Source organism: Schistocerca piceifrons, chromosome 7, assembly GCF_021461385.2.
Source record: "Schistocerca piceifrons isolate TAMUIC-IGC-003096 chromosome 7, iqSchPice1.1, whole genome shotgun sequence".
NCBI classification, from domain to species: domain Eukaryota; kingdom Metazoa; phylum Arthropoda; class Insecta; order Orthoptera; family Acrididae; genus Schistocerca; species Schistocerca piceifrons.
The window spans coordinates 192,720,237-192,743,992 of record NC_060144.1 but is presented as its reverse complement, the minus strand read 5'-3'; the positions used below and the strand labels follow the sequence as shown (position 1 = coordinate 192,743,992).

The following is a 23,756-nucleotide window of genomic DNA, read 5'->3' as shown; positions in this document are numbered from 1 at the left end:
GGAAAGACTTACCTTAGGGGGAAAAAAGGACAGGTATACACTCGCACACACGCACATATCCATCCACACATACAGACACAAGCAGACATATTTAAAGACAAAGAGTTTGGGCAGAGATGTCAGTCGAGGCAGAAGTGTAGAGGCAAAGAAGTTGTTGAAAGACAGGTGAGGTATGAGTGGCGGCAACTTGAAATTAGCGGAGATTGAGGCCTGGCGGATGACGAGAAGAGAGGATATACTGAAGGGCAAGTTCCCATCTCCGGAGTTCGCATAGGTTGGTGTTGGTGGGAAGTATCCAGATAACCCGGACGGTGTAACAATGTGCCAAGATGTGCTGGCTGTGCACCAAGGCATGTTTAGCCACAGGGTGATCCTCATTACCAACAAACACTGTCTGCCTGTGTCCATTCATGCGAATGGACAGTTTGTTGCTGGTCATTCCCACATAGAATGCATCACAGTGTAGGCAGGTCAGTTGGTAAATCACGTGGGTGCTTTCACACGTGGCTCTGCCTCTGATCGTGTACACCTTCCGGGTTACAGGACTGGAGTAGGTGGTGGTGGGAGGGTGCATGGGACAGGTTTTGCATCGGGGGCGGTTACAAGGATAGGAGCCAGAGGGTAGGGAAGGTGGTTTGGGGATTTCATAGGGATGAACTAACAGGTTACGAAGGTTAGGTGGACACTAATATTCCGCACGTCCAGGGCCTCGCTGCGATGGAGCATTTCCTTTCACGCCGATCACCTGCCACCCTACCTAAAACCTCTTTCCTCATCACCTTAGCCAGCTTCATCCTGACCCACAACTTCTTCACTTTTGAGGGCCAGACATACCAACAATTAAAGGGAACAGCCATGGGCACCAGGATGGCCCCCTCGTACGCCAACCTATTCATGGGTCGCTTAGAGGAAGCCTTCTTGGTTACCCAAGTCTGCCAACCCAAAGTTTGGTACAGATTTATTGATGACATCTTCATGATCTGGACTCACAGTGAAGAAGAACTCCAGAATTTCCTCTCCAACCTCAACTCCTTTGGTTCCATCAGTTTCACCTGGTCCTACTCCAAATCCCATGCCACTTTCCTTGACGTTGACCTCCACCTGTCCAATGGCCAACTTCACACGTCCGTCCACATCAAACCCACCAACAAGCAACAGTACCTCCATTATGACAGCTGCCACCCATTCCACATCAAACGGTCCCTTCCCTACAGCCTGGGTCTTCGTGGCAAACGAATCTGCTCCAGTCCGGAATCCCTGAATCATTACACCAACAACCTGAAAACAGCTTTCGCATCCCGCAACTACCCTCCCGACCTGGTACAGAAGCAAATAACCAGAGCCACTTCCTCGTCCCCTCAAACCCAGAATCCCCCACAGAAGAACCACAAAAGTGCCCCACTTGTGACAGGATACTTTCCGGGACTGGACCAGACTCTGAATGTGGCTCTCCAGCAGGGATACGACTTCCTCAAATCCTGCCCTGAAATGAGATCCATCCTTCATGAAATCCTCCCCACTCCGCCAAGAGTGTCTTTCCGCCGTCCACCTAACCTTCGTAACCTGTTAGTTCATCCCTATGAAATCCCCAAACCACCTTCCCTACCCTCTGGCTCCTATCCTTGTAACCGCCCCCGATGCAAAACCTGTCCCATGCACCCTCCCACCACCACCTACTCCAGTCCTGTAACCCGGAAGGTGTACACGATCAGAGGCAGAGCCACGTGTGAAAGCACCCACGTGATTTACCAACTGACCTGCCTACACTGTGATGCATTCTATGTGGGAATGACCAGCAACAAACTGTCCATTCGCATGAATGGACACAGGCAGACAGTGTTTGTTGGTAATGAGGATCACCCTGTGGCTAAACATGCCTTGGTGCACAGCCAGCACATCTTGGCACATTGTTACACCGTCCGGGTTATCTGGATACTTCCCACCAACACCAACCTATCCGAACTCCGGAGATGGGAACTTGCCCTTCAGTATATCCTCTCTTCTCGTCATCCGCCAGGCCTCAATCTCCGCTAATTTCAAGTTGCCGCCACTCATACCTCACCTGTCTTTCAACAACTTCTTTGCCTCTACACTTCTGCCTCGACTGACATCTCTGCCCAAACTCTTTGTCTTTAAATATGTCTGCTTGTGTCTGTATGTGTGGATGGATATGTGCGTGTGTGCGAGTGTATACCTGTCCTTTTTTCCCCCTAAGGTAAGTCTTTCCGCTCCCGGGATTGGAATGACTCCTTACCCTCTCCCTTAAAACCCACTTCCTTTCGTCTTCCCCTCTCCTTCCCTCTTTCCTGATGAGGCAACAGTTTGTTGCGAAAGCTTGAATTTTGTGTGTGTGTTTGTGTTTGTTTGTGTGTCTATCGACCTGCCAGCGCTTTTGTTCGGTAAGTCACCTCATCTTTGTTTTTATATATATATATATATATATATATATATATATATATATATATATATATATATATATATATATATATATATATATATATAAAACAAAGAGGATGTGACTTACCAAACGTAAGCGCTGGCACGTCGATAGACACACAAACAAACACAAACATACACACAAAATTCAAGCTTTCGCAACAAACTCTTGCCTCATCAGGGAAGAGGGAAGGAGAGGGAAAGACGAAAGGATGTGGGTTTTAAGGGAGAGGGTAAGGAGTCATTCCAATCCCGGGAGCGGAAAGACTTACCTTAGGGGGAAAAAAGGACAGGTATACACTCGCACACACACTCATATCCATCCGCACATACACAGACACAAGCAGACATTTGTAAAGGCAAAGAGTTTGGGCAGAGATGTCAGTCGAGGTGGAAGTGCAGAGGCAAAGATGTTGTTGAATGACAGGTGAGGTATGAGTGGCGGCAACTTGAAATTAGCGGAGATTGAGGCCTGGTGGATAACGGGAAGAGAGGATATATTGAAGAGCAAGTTCCCATCTCCGGAGTTCGGATAGGTTGGCGTTAGTGGGAAGTATCCAGATAACCCGGACGGTGTAACACTGTGCCAAGATGTGCTGGCCGTGCACCAAGGCATGTTTAGCCACAGGGTGATCCTCATTACCAACAAACACTGTCTGCCTGTGTCCACTCATGCGAATGGACAGTTTGTTGCTGGTCATTCTCACATAGAATGCGTCACAGTGTAGGCAGGTCAGTTGGTAAATCACGTGGGTGCTTTCACATGTGGCTCTGCCTTTGATCGTGTACACCTTCCGGGTTACAGGACTGGAGTATGTTTTTAGGTATATTTTTCCCACGTGGAATGTTTCCCTCTATTAATTCATATATATATATATACAAAAAAATTTCTCAGGCTTGTCTGACATTTGGCATAACCCCCAAAGGCCTCACACTTAAAGTTCCCATCTCTGGCTGCAACCCTTCTTTCCATCAGTCCCTATACCAGTTCCAAACTGAACAATCCATTGCCCTCACCCACCTAATCCTTCACCTACACATCAACTCAGCCAATGAACACACCCGTCAACTCCTATCCTTAATAAAAGTCCTCAATCTCTCCTCTCCCACATCCACACCGGCTATTCAGAGCATCCTCCTACATGCCAACCGCAAATTAGAACAGCATGCCACCCTTCACCTCAAAAAACTATCCAATCTCCTGGTTTTCCACCTCCGGAAAGGCAACTCACTCACCCTTCACAACCTTTCCAGCAAACCTCAACCACCTCTCATTGCACACAAACCCAGTCTCTCCCATCTACTCAGTCTCCCACTTCCAGCTCCACTCCCTCCAAAACCTCAAAATTCCAATCAACACAATCTGGCACCACAACACCCTAATTCAGTAGTTAACCTTTCCTCCAAACCTCTCTCCCAATCCGAAACCTCTGTCCTATCCAAAGGCCTCACCTTCAGCCCCACTCCCAGATTCAACCAAACAGCCCTCGTCAAAGATTTACTGTCCTACACTCGTACACTCTGCTGGAAGTATCACTTTGCCACGAAGAAAAATGATCCTAATCCTACCCTAATGATCCAACTCCCCAAGACACTATCCAAATTGAACCCTGCCTGGAACAGTTCCGTCCTCCTTCACAGCGGGACCCACCTCCTCTTCCTCAAAATCACCCTCTCCAAACCTTCCAGGAATTTCTGACTTCCAGCCTTGCCTCTCAATCCTTCTTAAAAAATCTTAATCCTACTCCCAACATCACCACTGCTGAAGCCCAGGCTATCCGTGATCTGAAGGCTGACCGGTCCATCGTCATTCTTCCGGCGGACAAGGGTTCCACGACCGTGGTACTTGATCGTCGGGGGTATGTGGCTGAGGGACTGCGTCAGCTTTCAGACACCACCACATACAAAGTTTGCCAAGGTAATCTCATTCCTGATGTCCAGGCGGAGCTTCAAGGAATCCTCAGAACCTTAGGCCCCCTACAAAACCTTTCACCTGTCTCCACCAACCTCCTGACCCCACCGACACCCTGCACCCCTACCTTCTACCTTCTTCCTAAAATTCACAAACCAAATCATCCCAGCCGCCCCATTGTAGCTGGTTACCAAGCCCCCACAGAACGTATCTCTGCCTACGTAGATCAACACCTTCAACCCATTACGTGCAGTCTCCCATCCTTCATCAAAGACACCAACCACTTTCTCGAACGCCTGGAATCCTTACCCAATCCGTTACCCGCAGAAACCACCCTTGTAACCATTGATGCCACTTCCTTATACACAAATATCCCGCATGTCCAGGGCCTCGCTGCGATGGAGCACTTCCTTTCACGCCGATCACCTGCCACCCTACCTAAAACCTCTTTCCTCATTACCTTAGCCAGCTTCATCCCGACCCACAACTTCTTCACTTTTGAAGGCCAGACATACCAACAATTAAAGGGAACAGCCATGGGTACCAGGATGGCCCCTTCGTACGCCAACCTATTCATGGGTCGCTTAGAGGAAGCCTTCTTGGTTACCCAGGCCTGCCAACCCAAAGTTTGGTACAGATTTATTGATGACATCTTCATGATCTGGACTCACAGTGAAGAAGAACTCCAGAATTTCCTCTCCAGCCTCAACTCCTTTGGTTCCATCAGATTCACCTGGTCCTACTCCAAATCCCATGCCACTTTCCTTGATGTTGACCTCCATCTGTCCAATGGCCAGCTTCACACGTCCGTCCACGTCAAACCCACCAACGAGCAACAGTACCTCCATTACGACAGCTGCCACCCATTCCACATCAAACGGTCCCTTCCCTACAGCCTAGGTCTTCGTGGCAAACGAATCCGCTCCAGTCTGGAATCCCTGAACCATTACACCAACAACCTGACAACAGCTTTCGCATCCCACAACTACCCTCCCGACCTGGTACAGAAGCAAATAACCAGAGCCACTTCCTCATCCTCTCAAACCCAGAACCTCCCACAGAAGAACCACAAAAGTGCCCCACTTGTGACAGGATACTTTCCGGGACTGGATCAGATTCTGAATGTGGCTCTCCAGCAGGGATACGACTTCCTCAAATCCTGCCCTGAAATGAGATCCATCCTTCATGAAATTCTCCCCACTCCACCAAGAGTGTCTTTCTGCCGTCCACCTAACCTTCGTAACCTCTTAGTTCATCCCTATGAAATCCCCAAACCACCTTCCCTACCCTCTGGCTCCTACCCTTGTAACCGCCCCCGGTGTAAAACCTGTCCCATGCACCCTCCCACCACCACCTACTCCAGTCCTGTAACCCGGAAAGTGTACACGATCAAAGGCAGAGCCACATGTGAAAGCACCCACGTGATCTACCAGCTGACCTGCCTACACTGTGACGCATTCTATGTGGGAATAACCAGCAACAAACTGTCCATTCGCATGAATGGACACAGGCAGACAGTGTTTGTTGGTAATGAGGATCACCCTGTGGCTAAACAGGCCTTGGTGCACGGCCAGCACATCTTGGCACAGTGTTACACCGTCCGGGTTATCTGGATACTTCCCACTAACACCAACCTATCCGAACTCCGGAGATGGGAACTTGCTCTTCAATATATCCTCTCTTCCCGTTATCCACCAGGCCTCAATCTCCGCTAATTTCAAGTTGCCGCCACTCATACCTCACCTGTCATTCAACAACATCTTTGCCCCTGCACTTCTGCCTCGACTGACATCTCTGCCCAAACTCTTTGTCTTTAAATATGTCTGCTTGTGTCTGTATATGTGTGGATGGATATGTGTGTGTGTGCGCGAGTGTATACCCGTCCTTTTTTCCCCCTAAGGTAAGTCTTTCCGCTCCCGGGATTGGAATGACTCCTTACCCTCTCCCTTAAAACCCACATCCTTTCGTCTTTCCCTCTCCTTCCTTCTTTCCTGATGAGGCAACAGTTTGTTGCGAAAGCTTGAATTTTGTGTGTATGTTTGTGTGTCTGTCGACCTGCCAGCACTTTCATTTGGTAAGTCACATCATCTTTGTTTTTTTTATATATATATATATATATCACTGTGACGCATTCTATGTGAGAATGACCAGCAACAAACTGTCCATTCGCATGAGTGGACACAGGCAGACAGTGTTTGTTGGTAATGAGGATCACCCTGTGGCTAAACATGCCTTGGTGCACGGCCAGCACATCTTGGCACAGTGTTACACCGTCCGGGTTATCTGGATACTTCCCACTAACACCAACCTATCCGAACTCCGGAGATGGGAACTTGCTCTTCAATATATCCTCTCTTCCCGTTATCCACCAGGCCTCAATCTCCGCTAATTTCAAGTTGCCGCCACTCATACCTCACCTGTCATTCAACAACATCTTTGCCTCTGCACTTCCACCTCGACTGACATCTCTGCCCAAACTCTTTGCCTTTACAAATGTCTGCTTGTGTCTGTGTATGTGCGGATGGATATGAGTGTGTGTGCGAGTGTATACCTGTCCTTTTTTCCCCCTAAGGTAAGTCTTTCCGCTCCCGGGATTGGAATGACTCCTTACCCTCTCCCTTAAAACCCACATCCTTTCGTCTTTCCCTCTCCTTCCCTCTTTGCTGATGAAGCAACCTTAGGTTGCGAAAGCTCAAATTTTGTGTGTGTGTTTGTGTTTGTTTGTGTGTCTATCAGCATACCAACGCTTTCGTTTGGTAAGTTACATTATCCTTGTTTTCAGATATATTTTTCCCACGTGGAATGTTTCCCTCTATTATATATAGACACACACACATCAAAGGATTTTTATATGTACATGTGTTACTTTCATGTAAAGTGTGGTACAAAATTTCATTGCCATATCTCCAAAACTGTGGATTTGGTGCATTTTTGAAATAGTGTGTGTTTTTCATCGTCCCCCCTTAAAGACAACGTCTTAAGTGAAAGCAAATAAAATAGACAACAACAAGGTAATGCTCTACAAAGTTTGTATCAACTGAACTGCGGGACTTCCTCTTGGTGTACAGTTCAAATCCACATATGTTGTAAAAATATACACACATACGAATGTATGTATGTACGAGTGTTCCACATCTCCTCCTAAACCACAGGATCAATTTCAACCATATTTGGTACACATATCGCTTACTGTCAGGCAACAATCGCTGTGAGGTAAGAAACACCTACACACCATAGTTCAGAAGATATAACATCGTAAATAATGAGACATGTGAGAAACTGTCACAGCATGCATGACATTTAAATGTATTACTCACGTGCCACTAACTCTATTTGCAATGCATTTCGTAGATAGTTTCCACATATGCCACTAAATGCATACACAAAATTATATCATGGTAGCACACACAACTCAAGAGAGAGCATGTAAGGACCACTGAGGTGTGTGAAAAACTGTTGATTGTGCAAGACATTTAAATTTATTATTTCTTTGCCACTAACTCTATTCACAAAACTTTTGCAGACATTATCCACATATGCCGTTAAATATACCTACACCATTATATCATTGTATGCCACGCAGTTCAAGACATATGACATCTTAAAGACTGAGATGCATGAAAAAATGCCACATCAGGCATGAAGTTGTAATACATTAACTCTTTATTACTAGAAAACTCCTGCAGTCGACTCAACTTAAGGAAATCCCTGACGCCTGGCAGCACTACTGACAGCTTTCAACTGCTATGTGCAAATATCTGTAGGCAAAAACAATTGCCGTCTGTAGAGCCATGATGAGGTGTTGCTGTAGAAATGTTTACAAAATCGTTTTATAGAAATGCAAAGTAGCTGTGCCTAGCACACGGAAATTGTCCAAAATATTGCACTGAAAACAAAGCTCATATCTCGTTTTTGTTCTAATAGAAAATTGGCAAAATGAATACCTGGGCAATGCTAGTTTTTCAGCTAGTTTGCACCTAAAAAATAAATTAATTTTAATTATGGACATTAATGAGGGAAACTCCCCACCGTACCCCTCTCAGATTCAGCGATAAGAGGGCCCAGTGAACAGCCTGCCAAAAAACTGAATACAGATCAAGCATGAAAACAGGAAGATGGTATACTGAACTGTGAGGGGGAAAAAGAAAGCAGCAGCGAAATAGAACCAGTGATCTATCCAAGAATAAGAAGAGCAATATAGAGCATCCGGGAAGAGAAATGGCATTGTGACCTCCACCGTGCCTCTTTTTTGCTGTACACTTTATTCAAATTTGTGTCTGTCTCTCAAGGTGTAACGTCCCTTTGCAACAGTGATGTTTACGGTAGGGTCCTATAATGACAGTTGATACTACACAGCTACTCTATTAGCAACAGAAAGGAAGTAGCTTTTGAATGGGAACTGCAAATGTTTGATAAGGCGAAAAGTCAACCGAATCCTCCACTGGAAAATACTTCCGGTGTGTCATACACAGAATTAGTGACAGTGCATGCGTCATACGATAGGAATCTCTTATCGATGTACTTAATTTGTACGACTGGTAAGTGAGTGAGATATGTCTCCTTGCCTGATATAGGTGTTCGTATGAATGCGAATGAGATGACTCCCAAGGAAATGATGAATATATAATATTTTGTCACATAAGCTGCAACAAATGAATGCAACAGTTTCACAATCACACAGTTTCTCTGTGCTCTCTCAAAACATATTTTTTATGTTTTTGAAGTTGTGTTCTGTTTTTAAAGTCTTCACTGTTGGTTTCCTTTGTCGTAACATAGTTCACATCTGTTTATCTGTTGTTTTCATTACTGTGAGACATCTATGAGGTATCTTGCCTGCTGTCACTATTCATCCCATTTACCTGCGACGGTAACGTATTCTTGCCGCAACTCATATTCTATAACCAATGTATAGTATGACAATTGTCAAGACTACAGAAAGAGAACAAACATTTCAATGACCAGATGGACAGTTCATAATGTTGTGAAAAAATAAATAAATAGTATGAGGGAGTTTTGAACATGGCTCGCCTGGTTCATGGTCCAACACCATGACCACTTACCCACGACACCGTTGCTGTTTCAGGCTGCTCTTTATTGCACTTCTTGTTCTTGGACTGTTCACTGTTTTTATTTTGCCTTTTTTTCACAGTTCAGTACATCTTCATCCCGTTTTCATGCATGATCTGCGTACAGTTTTTGATGGTCTATCCACTGGACCAACTTACCACTAAATCTGAAGGGGTGCAGTGGGGAGTTTCCCTTGTAAAATGAACTTAATGTTATGTTTATGGAAATTCCAAGATGGGAATAATGAAAACAGAGGGCAGGCAAACTTGCATCTCTAGGTGAATGATCGATTGTATAGAGATACTTTCAAAAAGTCAGAAAATTACACTAGTTTTTGGTCTTCTTCTGGTTAGCAAGCACATATCCCCCCCCCCCTCTCTCTCTCTCCCTCTCTCACCACACACACACACACACACACACACACACACACACACACACACACACACACACACACACACACACGTGCTAGCACACATGCGCGAGTGTGCACACCTTGAGTGGCCAGAGATAGCAGTTGTATTCGTGTGTGGTGTGTGTGTGTGTGTGTGTGTGTGTGTGTGTGTGTGTGTGTGTGACAAACTTTAATTAGCCACGAATGTATATCAGTTATTTAATCGCACAATTCCCTACACTCATTTAAGGTGGATGTGACTGGATAATGTTATGAAACAGACTGAGATTCACTTATTGCAGTATATAATACAACTGATTGCTATATATCTTCATACATTGTAATTTTATTATGTGATTATATATTACTGTTAACTCTCTTCCAGCTTGTTGAATGGCAATAGGCAGCAACTTACTACGAAATAACAAAAAGTTGGACACAAGTTTGTTTTTATTTAAATAGCAAGCAGTTTCGGACTTTTGTCCATTATCAAGTCATCCCCATAAGTACTACAATAACAGCATAATGTGTGTACACCAGTCACATTAATTGTTTGTATGGCTAAGTGCAAGGTACTATTTGTGCCCAACATTCCAGTGTTGTATGCAGCAAAAGCTGCTGCACTGGACCGTTGCGCACAGCACTGGACTATCGTCTGCAAATACTTTCTTGCACTTAGCCACTTATACAGGCAATGTGGCCAGTGTACACATATTTTGGTGTCACAGTACGGCTTTTGTTGATGGTCTGATAACGGACAAAAGACCAAAAGTGGTCACCATTTAAATAAAAACAATGTGCAACTTTGATGGTTTTGTAATTTCATAGAACAAGTCTTGCAAGGGCCACGTGCGTGTGTGTGTGTGTGTGTGTGTGTGTGTGTGTGTGTGTGTGTGAGTGAGAGAGAGAGAGAGAGAGAGAGAGAGAGAGAGAGAGAGAGAGAGAGAGAGAGAGAATAAGTGTACTATTGCTGGAAAAAGAGCTACTATTTGAATGTTAGTGTGAACACTGTTATGTATCACTGTATTCCACGTATCAATCCGCTATAGGTGAATGGTTGCCTTTCCCTTTTTCATTCAAGTTTTTCTCATTATAAAAGCACCAAGCTTTGGTGAAATTACAAAGAGGAGTGCAGTTGTGACCACAGTGACTCAGTGAATCTATCAGTTGAAAAAAAGGAAATGACTTGTGTCAAGACCTTTTACCAAGCAAAATTCTCACAACACAATAAGAATACGAAAAAAATTTAAAGCATTGCCACAGGACTTACTAAACGAAAGCGCTGGCACGTCGATAGACACACAAACATACACACAAAATTCAAGCTTTCGCAACAAACTGTTGCCTCATCAGGAAAGAGGGAAGGAGAGGGAAAGACGAAAGGAAGTGGGAAGGGGGAAAAAAGGACGGGTATACACTCGCGCACACACACACATATCCATCCACACATATACAGACACAAGCAGACATATTTAAAGACCAAATATGTCTTTAAATATGTCTGCTTGTGTCTGTATATGTGTGGATGGATATGTGTGTGTGTGTGTGTGTGTGTGTGCGCGAGTGTATACCCGTCCTTTTTTCACCTAAGGTAAGTCTTTCCGCTCCCGGGATTGGAATGACTTCTTACCCTCTCCCTTAAAACCCACTTCCTTTCGTCTTTCCCTCTCCTTCCCTCTTTCCTGATGAGGCAACAGTTTGTTGCGAAAGCTTGAATTTTGTGTGTATGTTTGTGTTTGTTTGTGTGTCTATCGACGTGCCAGCGCTTTCATTTGGTAAGTCACATCATCTTTGTTTTTAGATATATTTTTCCCATGTGGAATGTTTCCCTCTATTAACTCATATATATAATGTTCAAATATGACTAACAATCTGCACCACTTCCAATTCAAGCATGTGAGTAACTAAGCACTTATGTAAAGTTTTCCTGCTCCAAAATTTAATTTATCATTTTGCAAGGATCGTGTTATTGTGATGTGTACACTGCTAATAATTAACATTTTCTGAACTGAAATTTCATTTGTGGGTTTAAGAAAAGAAAAAACTGAAAAGTTAATGGGATTTTATGACCTGTGCCTATGGCCATCATACTTTTGTACATCAGCTATTGCCTGCCCTTGTTTTTTTTTTATAGTTTAAGTCTTTTTTTTATATAGTTTAAGCACAAAACTATTTATTATTATTTACTACCTCTTTTTTCCATTAAGAATTTACACACAGTAGAAAATAACTATACATAATCTCCTATTTGATGATTCTACAGAGCAACAATTTGCAGTGAATGTCAGGTGCTTGAACATTTGCCTAGTGGCAATATAAACCATTTTGAAAACATTATTATTTTCATTATTTTCTCTCCCTATCTTAAACAAAAGACGAAAAATGAAAACTATGATGGTTAGAGTCATGTGTCCTTCCCAAAGTTCCAATTATAGTATTACCAGAAATTTGTGACATGAGATTAGAAAATAAAGAATCTTCAAATGGATGATATCATTTAGTTTAATGTAAAATTATTCCTAGTACTGGTACTGTTCTCTATAAACCCATCACATCCCATCCCATGCCATCAGGTAATGACACTAATTTAGAATAAAGTATTGTAATCAATAATATTGTCCACCACTAAAACTCATGCTATAACTGACACAAGAAAAAGAACTTTGGAGGACACTGAACAGTAGGCGAAAAGAAGAGAAAATGTTCTTACGTTGAGCGCCGGTTAAGATGGGTGTCCTTCAAGGCAAATATATGGATCGTTCCTTTGTCGCTCGAACAACACAGAAACTCTGAATCCCGGCTAAAGTTGATGCTGCAACAAGTAATTCAAGTAAGTTATATGATGAAAGTTACATGGTAGAGCACATAAAACAAATGCAATACACTAAAAACATAAGTCATGTTTGTCAATCTGTCAATGGAAAAAAGTCAAATTCATTAGCAATTAGGTTTTCATTAACCAGGCCAATATTAACAAAATCATAGTGCTTATTTTTGTTTTCATAACAGATAAATACATGCAATTCATATTTTTTGTTTGTTTGTTTGTTTGTGTACTCAAACCTGATTTTCAGTGCCTTTACAAATGCTGTGGTGATCAACATTGTTAAATTATATAAAATGCAGACATGCCAAATGTTGGAACACACAAAATCACTCCTTACCATACAAAATCTAAACTGTTAAAATATGTATATATTACCAGAAAAGACACAATACAGTGAGAGTGGAAATGTTGCTTGGCTGATCACTTACTTAATACTTCGATGGTCCAATCAACTTCTGCACATAGCAAAATCTCCTGCCTAACAGTTTATTCCCATGTGTCCTGGTATCCAGCACACCACCACCTCATTCCTGTGTATTTGCAATTGGAAAAGGGCATGTTGGATATTCTAGGCTGTTTTATCTGCAGGGTATAGATGCTGGGTGGTCTATAAAGTGCTGAGAGAATCAGAACAGATGACAAATTTTGACCCCTGATCACGTCTCATCTGATACGCAGTATTCAGAATCGAATAAAGCTCAGTATGAAAAACATTAAACTCACTGGGGAGACAGATTCTGAGGACACACTCGGGTTAACAATGTAAATAATGGAACAACCATTAGAGTCTCCCCATTTGCACATCCCCTGTGCAAGAGTATAAGAGTTATCCGATCAGAGAGGCTGAAAAAGGATACAGCCCAGGCAGGTTTTTGGTTTTAATGCTACACCCTGTTGTTATTTACTTCCCCAACTATTCACATAAATATGTCAACAGAATATTCTTTCTTCTTTAGAGCTGTCACAGGTACATTTGTAAGATCTTGTATGCTTTCCTTTGTGGAGAATCCTTTACAGAAGGCAACAACGAGAGGCAATTGACAAATTCTGGTTAGAAAAATGAGTCAGTATTCTATCATAAGATACTTTCGCAAACACTTTTGAAAAGAATGGAGGGATGAAATGTGTCTGCAATTAGAAGTGGTACACTTATCTCCAGTTTTATAAATAGGTGTTATCGCCACATATTTACAGTTCTCAGAAAAATCCCCACATTCATTAATTGATTAGAAAGATAGCTTAAGCGTACTCCTATCCATCCAGCACAAGATTTTAAAACTCTGATAGAAACACTACTTTTTAGTGACCCAATGAATTTTTCAGTTTCCTTAGGGGCTGTATTTTAGAAAATACTGTCTCTTGGTGGTGCATCAAAGTAAATCTAAGGCATTTGTATTTGCCTGCTTTTTTGTTAGTATATTTTTGCTGCAACAGTGATGAAACAATCTTTGAATCTGGTGTCCACTGATTTCAATATGTCATTATTTCTGGGAACTCAATATTTGGAATACTATTTTAGTTTGTTTCTTGTTTCAAAATATTCCAAAATGTGATGTTTTATTTGTGCATTCCTTGTGTTTTGCTTTCTTTGATAACAGACTGGTGAAGTGGAGTTTCAGCTCTTGAATACAGATTATCCACTGAGTTAGGTAGGACTCTCTCTCTTCCTATCACATAATACTTAAAATCCCAGGAGTTATCCATTCATTGTCCTTGGTTCTGTTCATTCACACATTTGTTTTAGGGGAAAACAAGCTCTAAATGCTGTAGAAATAAGTCTTGTGGCAACTGTCCTGCCTGAATAAAATTCAGCCCTTTTACCTCTCAGGTTACAGGATGCAATCATAATGAGGACTTTAGTTGTCTGAAGGTTATTTTCATAGAAATAATCCACCATTTTTTGGACTATTACCTCTTGAGTGACAAGTAGATTGCCATTTTTACAGTAGTTGTGAATGGACATATTCATCTTCTCCCAAAAATTTTCTTACAGATTCCCTTATAATAGTTGGTGAAGGGGAACAATTCATTTAGCACAAAAACTTGAGACATAACCTCTTCTTGCACTCCTCAAAAATTGCTCTAGCTGTAAGAAATGTTGCTGGATTTTCAGCATATACATTGCTTCTCAATCTTTCCACTACCACCTGCTTGCAACTCAGTGCAGTTTGATATGCGCTATTCAACCATTGAACAGGTTATGTCCTAAAATGATAAGCAGATGTTGACAGGAGTACATCAGAGGCTTGTGTACCACCCCCATCATGTGATCCATTCATACCTAGATACTGTCTTGGAATTACACCATAATCAGCTGGCTGAATTATATCTAGTTAGATTTTAGAGCATCCATTTCAAGGACCATTGGTAGGGCTCTTGTCTCTCTGCTAGGGTATTAAGATAGGGAAATGTTCATTTAAATGTATGCCATTCATCACCTCCTATAACAGCACCAATGTGGGGTGCCAAAAATGTCATTTTCACTTTATATTCTCACAGCAAAAGATTCTTAGTAACTCATTGCCAGAAGTGTGTCAGAGGAGCCACATAAAATACAATCGACTATTTTGTCTCAATAGCCATCCTCTCCACAGGTGCACAGCTCATCTTTAGTTTGGGTTTTGTGGAGGAAGGTTATGCAAGTTCAGAGCATCCTTTTGATTCCCTGAAAAACACAATGTTCCACCATCACACCAAGCAATTGTTTCTAGAACACACCTACAGAACTGGCACCACTGATCACCACCAGAGTGAAAACTACAGAGTCACCAAACCTGAAGCTACACATTGTTGAACACTATTCATCAGGGGCTTATCACTTGCCACAATTAACTCTGGGCTAATTCCATAAGGTGCTTACCAATTGTCAGCATCACTGGCTAATGTGTCATAAGGAATTCAAAGAACATAACGAGCATTGCTTTATGGCATTTATAGAAATAAATATATGGGTCTCTTCCCCTAAAATGTGGCATTCAAGTCTGAATAGTAATGCATCCCTTCTGAAATAATGTAATTGTATTAATGACTACCACAATATTGTACCTGTAGATAAACAATAATATAATTACAGAACCAAATATCAATAATTTGTGCTTCCCTGAGTCTTGTTGGAAACTCTTCAGTAATGTGTTACTAAAAGAAAGTGCAAGCACTGCCGCCGCCGCTGCTGCTGCCACCACCACCACAAATGTCAATTATATCAAATATGAACTGGGAAAAATTATCACACACCAGAGAGTAAAAACAGAAACAATATGAGGCATGTCAAGAAAGTGTTGCTCTTCAGTTGGCAGAAACACCTTTACTGATTTGCATGCTACAGAACACTAATCCCCTACAAAGCAGTCTCCTTACTAATGCACAAAATTCTTCCACTGCTCCCGCCTTTGTTGAATCATTTCCAGAACACATCTTCTGAAATGGTGATCACCCACACTGTTGCATTCTTCTCTTGACTCAAATCATATTTATTACTGGGGCATTTTCAGTTTAGGAAAATAGTCAAAGGTCATACGGAATCATATCGATGCATAGTGAGCCAGTCTAACCAAAAGAATGTTGTGTCTGGTGAGGAAAGTCTGAATCAGAAATGCAGAATGGGGGGAAATACATTATCATGATGGAGCTGCTAAGTTCTTGCTGCCCACAGATACGGTTGTTTGCAGTGCACAGCACCATGAAGGCAATGAAGTACCTACTGGCAGTATTGCTTTGGAGCAGTTTGGCCTTGTGGCGTGTACTTGTGATGCATCACCCACGAGAGACGAATAAAATGGTCAACATAACCTCTACACTGCTGTGGACATGCCGTGCTTTTCTTTGTCGTGGGGAATTCAAATGTTTCCACGTGAGGACTGAAACTTGGCTGTTGTACCCATAAACATACGTCTAATTGCCATTGAACATAGAGTTCAGAAAGTTGGGGGTTATTGCTTGCATTGTCCAGCATGTTCTGTGCAATTTACAAATTGCATAGCTTCTGCTCTCTTACCAGCAGTCTCAGTATGAATTTCACATATCCTCATCTCGTGCATAATTTTTTGGTCAAAACTGAATATACTGATCCGATGCTTATTCTCATCTGATTCGCAAGTTCTCCTACTGTTATACGATTTTCTACCATGATCAAAGTCTGCACTTGCTCAATCACCTATCATTTATGCTTGTTAAGTGCATGCCTGAAGACAGTTTACTGTCTGCAAATGTGCAGCCACCATTGATGTGATTGTACCACTTCTTTGTCAGTGGGCTGCTCAAGGCATCGTCCATGAAACCTTGCAAATGTTTTCTACTTAGGCATCACCAAACGTTGGGCAAAATTTGATGCAGTATCCTGCTTAATTTTTTCCATCATTTTACCGCTGCTCAATTTTTTCCATCATTTTACAAGTTACTGGAATCAGATGAGTGCTCACTACATGTTCTCATTCATAGGCTGAATGTCAGTTGGCGATGCTTTCCATCAACAGAAATAAATTCACGACTGTGCACGAATGTCTCCCACCACATCTCCACTCAAGAAAGTCTCCTCCCTTTGATTTATGAAGGAAACAACAAGCTTCAACATTTTTTTTTAATACATCTGGTACAGGAGATGGAAAATGCCAACTTATGTATTCAATGATATCACTCAGACAATACATGCAGAAAAACTTAGGTAACACAAAATATTGCTTACCAATATAGGGTTGCTGGATCAGAACCACGCCGCAGTTCCACTGCGAGAGTTCGACGCACAGTGTCCCACACACGAATGAGCGTGCCCTTCTCTGATGCAGTGGCAATTAATGTACCTTGCTGATTAAGTGCCAAGCACGCTAATGCACCACGGTGTGCATTGACTGTAACAGGTGCACTTGAGCTCCCTGCTTCAGTACTTGCCAGATCCTAAAAGGAATGTCCAAAGTAACAAACAACCATGTACTACTAGATGCATCTTCATCATTATATTGGCTTTGACAACAAATTGTCACCCAAAACCACTTTACTGTATTAAGAAGACACTTAACTGATGGTAAAAATATGATAGGAAATCCCTATCAAATTTGCTAATTTGTGTAAAAAAGCAGATGAATTATTGTTGCTGCAACAATGGGAATTCCATTTCATTACTATACACAAAGTAACTCAAATTAAAAACTTATATAAATGCATTATAATGGACTCAATATAATGGAAGGAAACATTCCACGTGGGAAAAATTATATATAAAAACAAAGATGAGGTGACTTACCGAACAAAAGCGCTGGCAGGTCGATAGACACACAAACAAACACAAACACACACACAAAATTCAAGCTTTCGCAACAAACTGTTGCCTCATCAGGAAAGAGGGAAGGAGAGGGGAAGACGAAAGGAAGTGGGTTTTAAGGGAGAGGGTAAGGAGTCATTCCAATCCCGGGAGCGGAAAGACTTACCTTAGGGGGAAAAAAGGACAGGTATACACTCGCACACACGCACATATCCATCCACACATACAGACACAAGCAGACATATTTAAAGACAAAGAGTTTGGGCAGAGATGTCAGTCGAGGCAGAAGTGTAGAGGCAAAGAAGTTGTTGAAAGACAGGTGAGGTATGAGTGGCGGCAACTTGAAATTAGCGGAGATTGAGGCCTGGCGGATGACGAGAAGAGAGGATATACTGAAGGGCAAGTTCCCATCTCCGGAGTTCGGATAGGTTGGTGTTGGTGGGAAGTATCCAGATAACCCGGACGGTGTAACACTGTGCCAAGATTCCACGTGGGAAATGGAAGGAAACATTCCACGTGGGAAAAATTATATATAAAAACAAAGATGAGGTGACTTACCGAACAAAAGCGCTGGCAGGTCGATAGACACACAAACAAACACAAACACACACACAAAATTCAAGCTTTCGCAACAAACTGTTGCCTCATCAGGAAAGAGGGAAGGAGAGGGGAAGACGAAAGGAAGTGGGTTTTAAGGGAGAGGGTAAGGAGTCATTCCAATCCCGGGAGCGGAAAGACTTACCTTAGGGGGAAAAAAGGACAGGTATACACTCGCACACACGCACATATCCATCCACACATACAGACACAAGCAGACATATTTAAAGACAAAGAGTTTGGGCAGAGATGTCAGTCGAGGCAGAAGTGTAGAGGCAAAGAAGTTGTTGAAAGACAGGTGAGGTATGAGTGGCGGCAACTTGAAATTAGCGGAGATTGAGGCCTGGCGGATGACGAGAAGAGAGGATATACTGAAGGGCAAGTTCCCATCTCCGGAGTTCGGATAGGTTGGTGTTGGTGGGAAGTATCCAGATAACCCGGACGGTGTAACACTGTGCCAAGATTCCACGTGGGAAATGGAAGGAAACATTCCACGTGGGAAAAATTATATATAAAAACAAAGATGAGGTGACTTACCGAACAAAAGCGCTGGCAGGTCGATAGACACACAAACAAACACAAACACACACACAAAATTCAAGCTTTCGCAACAAACTGTTGCCTCATCAGGAAAGAGGGAAGGAGAGGGGAAGACGAAAGGAAGTGGGTTTTAAGGGAGAGGGTAAGGAGTCATTCCAATCCCGGGAGCGGAAAGACTTACCTTAGGGGGAAAAAAAGGACAGGTATACACTCGCACACACGCACATATCCATCCACACATACAGACACAAGCAGACATATTTAAAGACAAAGAGTTTGGGCAGAGATGTCAGTCGAGGCAGAAGTGTAGAGGCAAAGAAGTTGTTGAAAGACAGGTGAGGTATGAGTGGCGGCAACTTGAAATTAGCGGAGATTGAGGCCTGGCGGATGACGAGAAGAGAGGATATACTGAAGGGCAAGTTCCCATCTCCGGAGTTCGGATAGGTTGGTGTTGGTGGGAAGTATCCAGATAACCCGGACGGTGTAACACTGTGCCAAGATGTGCTGGCTGTGCACCAAGGCATGTTTAGCCACAGGGTGATCCTCATTACCAACAAACACTGTCTGCCTGTGTCCATTCATGCGAATGGACAGTTTGTTGCTGGTCATTCCCACATAGAATGCATCACAGTGTAGGCAGGTCAGTTGGTAAATCACGTGGGTGCTTTCACACGTGGCTCTGCCTCTGATCGTGTACACCTTCCGGGTTACAGGACTGGAGTAGGTGGTGGTGGGAGGGTGCATGGGACAGGTTTTGCATCGGGGGCGGTTACAAGGATAGGAGCCAGAGGGTTACCCTCTGGCTCCTATCCTTGTAACCGCCCCCGATGCAAAACCTGTCCCACGCACCCTCCCACCACCACCTACTCCAGTCCTGTAACCCGGAAGGTGTACACGATCAGAGGCAGAGCCACGTGTGAAAGCACCCACGTGATTTACCAACTGACCTGCCTACACTGTGATGCATTCTATGTGGGAATGACCAGCAACAAACTGTCCATTCGCATGAATGAACACAGGCAGACAGTGTTTGTTGGTAATGAGGATCACCCTGTGGCTAAACATGCCTTGGTGCACGGCCAGCACATCTTGGCACAGTGTTACACCGTCCGGGTTATCTGGATACTTCCCACTAACACCAACCTATCCGAACTCCGGAGATGGGAACTTGCTCTTCAATATATCCTCTCTTCCCGTTATCCACCAGGCCTCAATCTCCGCTAATTTCAGGTTGCCGCCACTCATACCTCACCTGTCATTCAACAACATCTTTGCCCCTGCACTTCTGCCTCGACTGACATCTCTGCCCAAACTCTTTGTCTTTAAATATGTCTGCTTGTGTCTGTATATGTGTGGATCACTGTGACGCATTCTATGTGAGAATGACCAGCAACAAACTGTCCATTCGCATGAGTGGACACAGGCAGACAGTGTTTGTTGGTAATGAGGATCACCCTGTGGCTAAACATGCCTTGGTGCACGGCCAGCACATCTTGGCACAGTGTTACACCGTCCGGGTTATCTGGATACTTCCCACTAACACCAACCTATCCGAACTCCGGAGATGGGAACTTGCTCTTCAATATATCCTCTCTTCCCGTTATCCACCAGGCCTCAATCTCCGCTAATTTCAAGTTGCCGCCACTCATACCTCACCTGTCTTTCAACAACTTCTTTGCCTCTACACTTCTGCCTCGACTGACATCTCTGCCCAAACTCTTTGTCTTTAAATATGTCTGCTTGTGTCTGTATATGTGTGGATGGATATGTGTGTGTGTGCGCGAGTGTATACCCGTCCTTTTTTCCCCCTAAGGTAAGTCTTTCCGCTCCCGGGATTGGAATGACTCCTTACCCTCTCCCTTAAAACCCACATCCTTTCGTCTTTCCCTCTCCTTCCTTCTTTCCTGATGAGGCAACAGTTTGTTGCGAAAGCTTGGACTTTGTGTGTATGTTTGTGTGTCTGTCGACCTGCCAGCACTTTCATTTGGTAAGTCACATCATCTTTGTTTTTTATATATATATATATATATATATATATATATATATATATATATATATCACTGTGACGCATTCTATGTGAGAATGACCAGCAACAAACTGTCCATTCGCATGAGTGGACACAGGCAGACAGTGTTTGTTGGTAATGAGGATCACCCTGTGGCTAAACATGCCTTGGTGCACGGCCAGCACATCTTGGCACAGTGTTACACCGTCCGGGTTATCTGGATACTTCCCACTAACACCAACCTATCCGAACTCCGGAGATGGGAACTTGCTCTTCAATATATCCTCTCTTCCCGTTATCCACCAGGCCTCAATCTCCGCTAATTTCAAGTTGCCGCCACTCATACCTCACCTGTCTTTCAACAACTTCTTTGCCTCTACACTTCTGCCTCGACTGACATCTCTGCCCAAACTCTTTGTCTTTAAATATGTCTGCTTGTGTCTGTATGTGTGGATGGATATGTGCGTGTGTGCGAGTGTATACCTGTCCTTTTTTCCCCCTAAGGTAAGTCTTTCCGCTCCCGGGATTGGAATGACTCCTTACCCTCTCCCTTAAAACCCACTTCCTTTCGTCTTCCCCTCTCCTTCCCTCTTTCCTGATGAGGCAACAGTTTGTTGCGAAAGCTTGAATTTTGTGTGTGTGTTTGTGTTTGTTTGTGTGTCTATCGACCTGCCAGCGCTTTTGTTCGGTAAGTCACCTCATCTTTGTTTTTGTATATCATTATAATGGACTGACAGACTCCAGTAGAAACTAATTAGAATAAATCATTAATTAATGAAACAACACGTTTACTGTTATGAGTTACAATGTATTTATTTCCACAACAGGTTTCAGAAGTAACCTCCATCATCATATGGATTTGTGTGGATTACTATGGAATTTATATGTTGTGTTACGACTTTGAAGTAACCTGTGGCACTCTCTCCAGTCATCACACACTCCTCTCCCTGTTGTGGAACATCACGTACACCATCACACTTCGTAGATAAGCCTGATGATGGAGGTTTAAATCTCTGGAACGCATTGTGGAAAGAAGTAGTGACTAGTAATGGTAAACTTGACATTTCCTTTGACAGTCAAGGTAAAGGTGAACCAAAAATGTTCGCATTTAAAATAAATCATTAATGTGTGAAATATGGGATAACTGACACTACATATTTCTCTTTTTGTTTCTGTCTTGTCCAATTGCTCTCCTAATTGAGGGGTATTATAGGTATCACATTAATAATGTTGTTGTTCTTATTAGTGGTAAAATATTAATTTACTGCTGTAAAGCACATGCAGCGATATATGAAGTATACTGAATGGGCAGCTGCAAATATCTTCAAGCTTCTTGAATCCACTAACCCCTGTCCTTCACCAACTAAAATGCACAGAAATAAATACTGAGCTATAGATGTTTCTAAGCCACCTATGCTTCCTCTACAAGGTAGTTTCCATAAAACAGCTTCAGATTTCTGCACCCCATCTTACAGACTGAACTCCTTCCTCTCCAATAACTGTTGTATTCTGAACACCATCTTAATAGTATTTCCAACATAATGTCTTGTAACTGCTGCCTCGGAATAATATCACCTATCAAGGCCACTGAAATATGTGGCCAAGATCCAAGATCCTCTGTCATGGCCAAAAGAGTGAGTCTCAACAATCTGTTTTACTTGGAATGTCACCAGAAACATCCTACAGAACTCAGATTGCAAATAAACCCAAAACACAGTTGTCAACCTACTTTGTAGAAACCCCTCTCTCTCTCTCTCTCTCTCTCTCTCTCTCTCTCTCTCCAAAGTTTCGGCACCACACACTCCAAATAAAATACTATTACATCACAGTAGACCATTCTTTTCTACTCACCACATTGATAGGTTCCTTCTAGACACTCTTTCATATAAAATGAAAAACAGTGATATACAGTCTCAAAATATATCCCCTCTGCCAAATGCCTGGCACCACCTACAAGTCATGCCCCAATGATCCGACTGCAGAAGTCCAGCATGACCTCCAATTCCTGCTCAAATCCCCAGACTAACTTTGGAACTTTCATTTCCCCCACCCTCAATATATAAGTGTTCTACATTCAGAATAAATGGAGGAGCGAGTTTCTGACACTGTGAAGGGAAGTCATGAATTGTATCTGTATAATAAGAGCATTGCAGACTATAGGCAAGGATCCACGTTTAAACCTGAGGCCAGCAGACTACGGCAATCTGTTGAAAGTTTCAGGAAAACACACATTTAACCATCCCAAATGGTCCACTGTAGCTTCCACTGAATGGATTTCTGCTCTAACCAATCGAATCCTCCTGCCCACTGTCACAGCATGTCTTTCTACATTAAACATACTAACCACTAAATTTCCCCTCCACTGTTACTACCCCAACACAACCAGGCTCCAACTTGTGTCAGCTGTTGATGCAACATGCTCATACATGAACATCTGCTAAGCTATTGCTTTTCCCCAAATTGCTTCATCATTTACAAATGTGACATTATATCCTTCCTCTTTGATGTGACAATATAAAACACAAACCCACAGCATGGCCATGGGCACTTGTATGGCAACCTCATATCCCAATTCAATGAGCAAGGTTTCAGAGTGGGAAGACACTGGACATAAATTTGGGGAGACAGTGATTCAAATCCCTGGCCAATCATCCAAATTTATGTTGTACATCATTTTCTTAAATTCAAGTACCAAGGACGTTCCTTTGAAAAGAAAAGATCTATTTC

At 42.8% G+C, this 23,756-nt stretch overlaps 1 protein-coding gene across 1 annotated transcript in view; it reads right to left on the bottom strand.

Moving 5' to 3' along the window:
• LOC124805110 (WD repeat domain phosphoinositide-interacting protein 4-like) overlaps positions 1–23,756 on the bottom strand; it is a 46,326-nt gene that overhangs the window by 16,698 nt on the left and 5,872 nt on the right. The window contains exons 5-6 of the mRNA XM_047265561.1: positions 17,315–17,523; positions 12,517–12,618 (exon numbers count right to left, since the gene is read on the bottom strand). Of these exons, the coding sequence (XP_047121517.1) occupies positions 12,517–12,618; positions 17,315–17,523 (311 nt within the window). The remainder of the gene's footprint in view (positions 1–12,516; positions 12,619–17,314; positions 17,524–23,756) is intronic.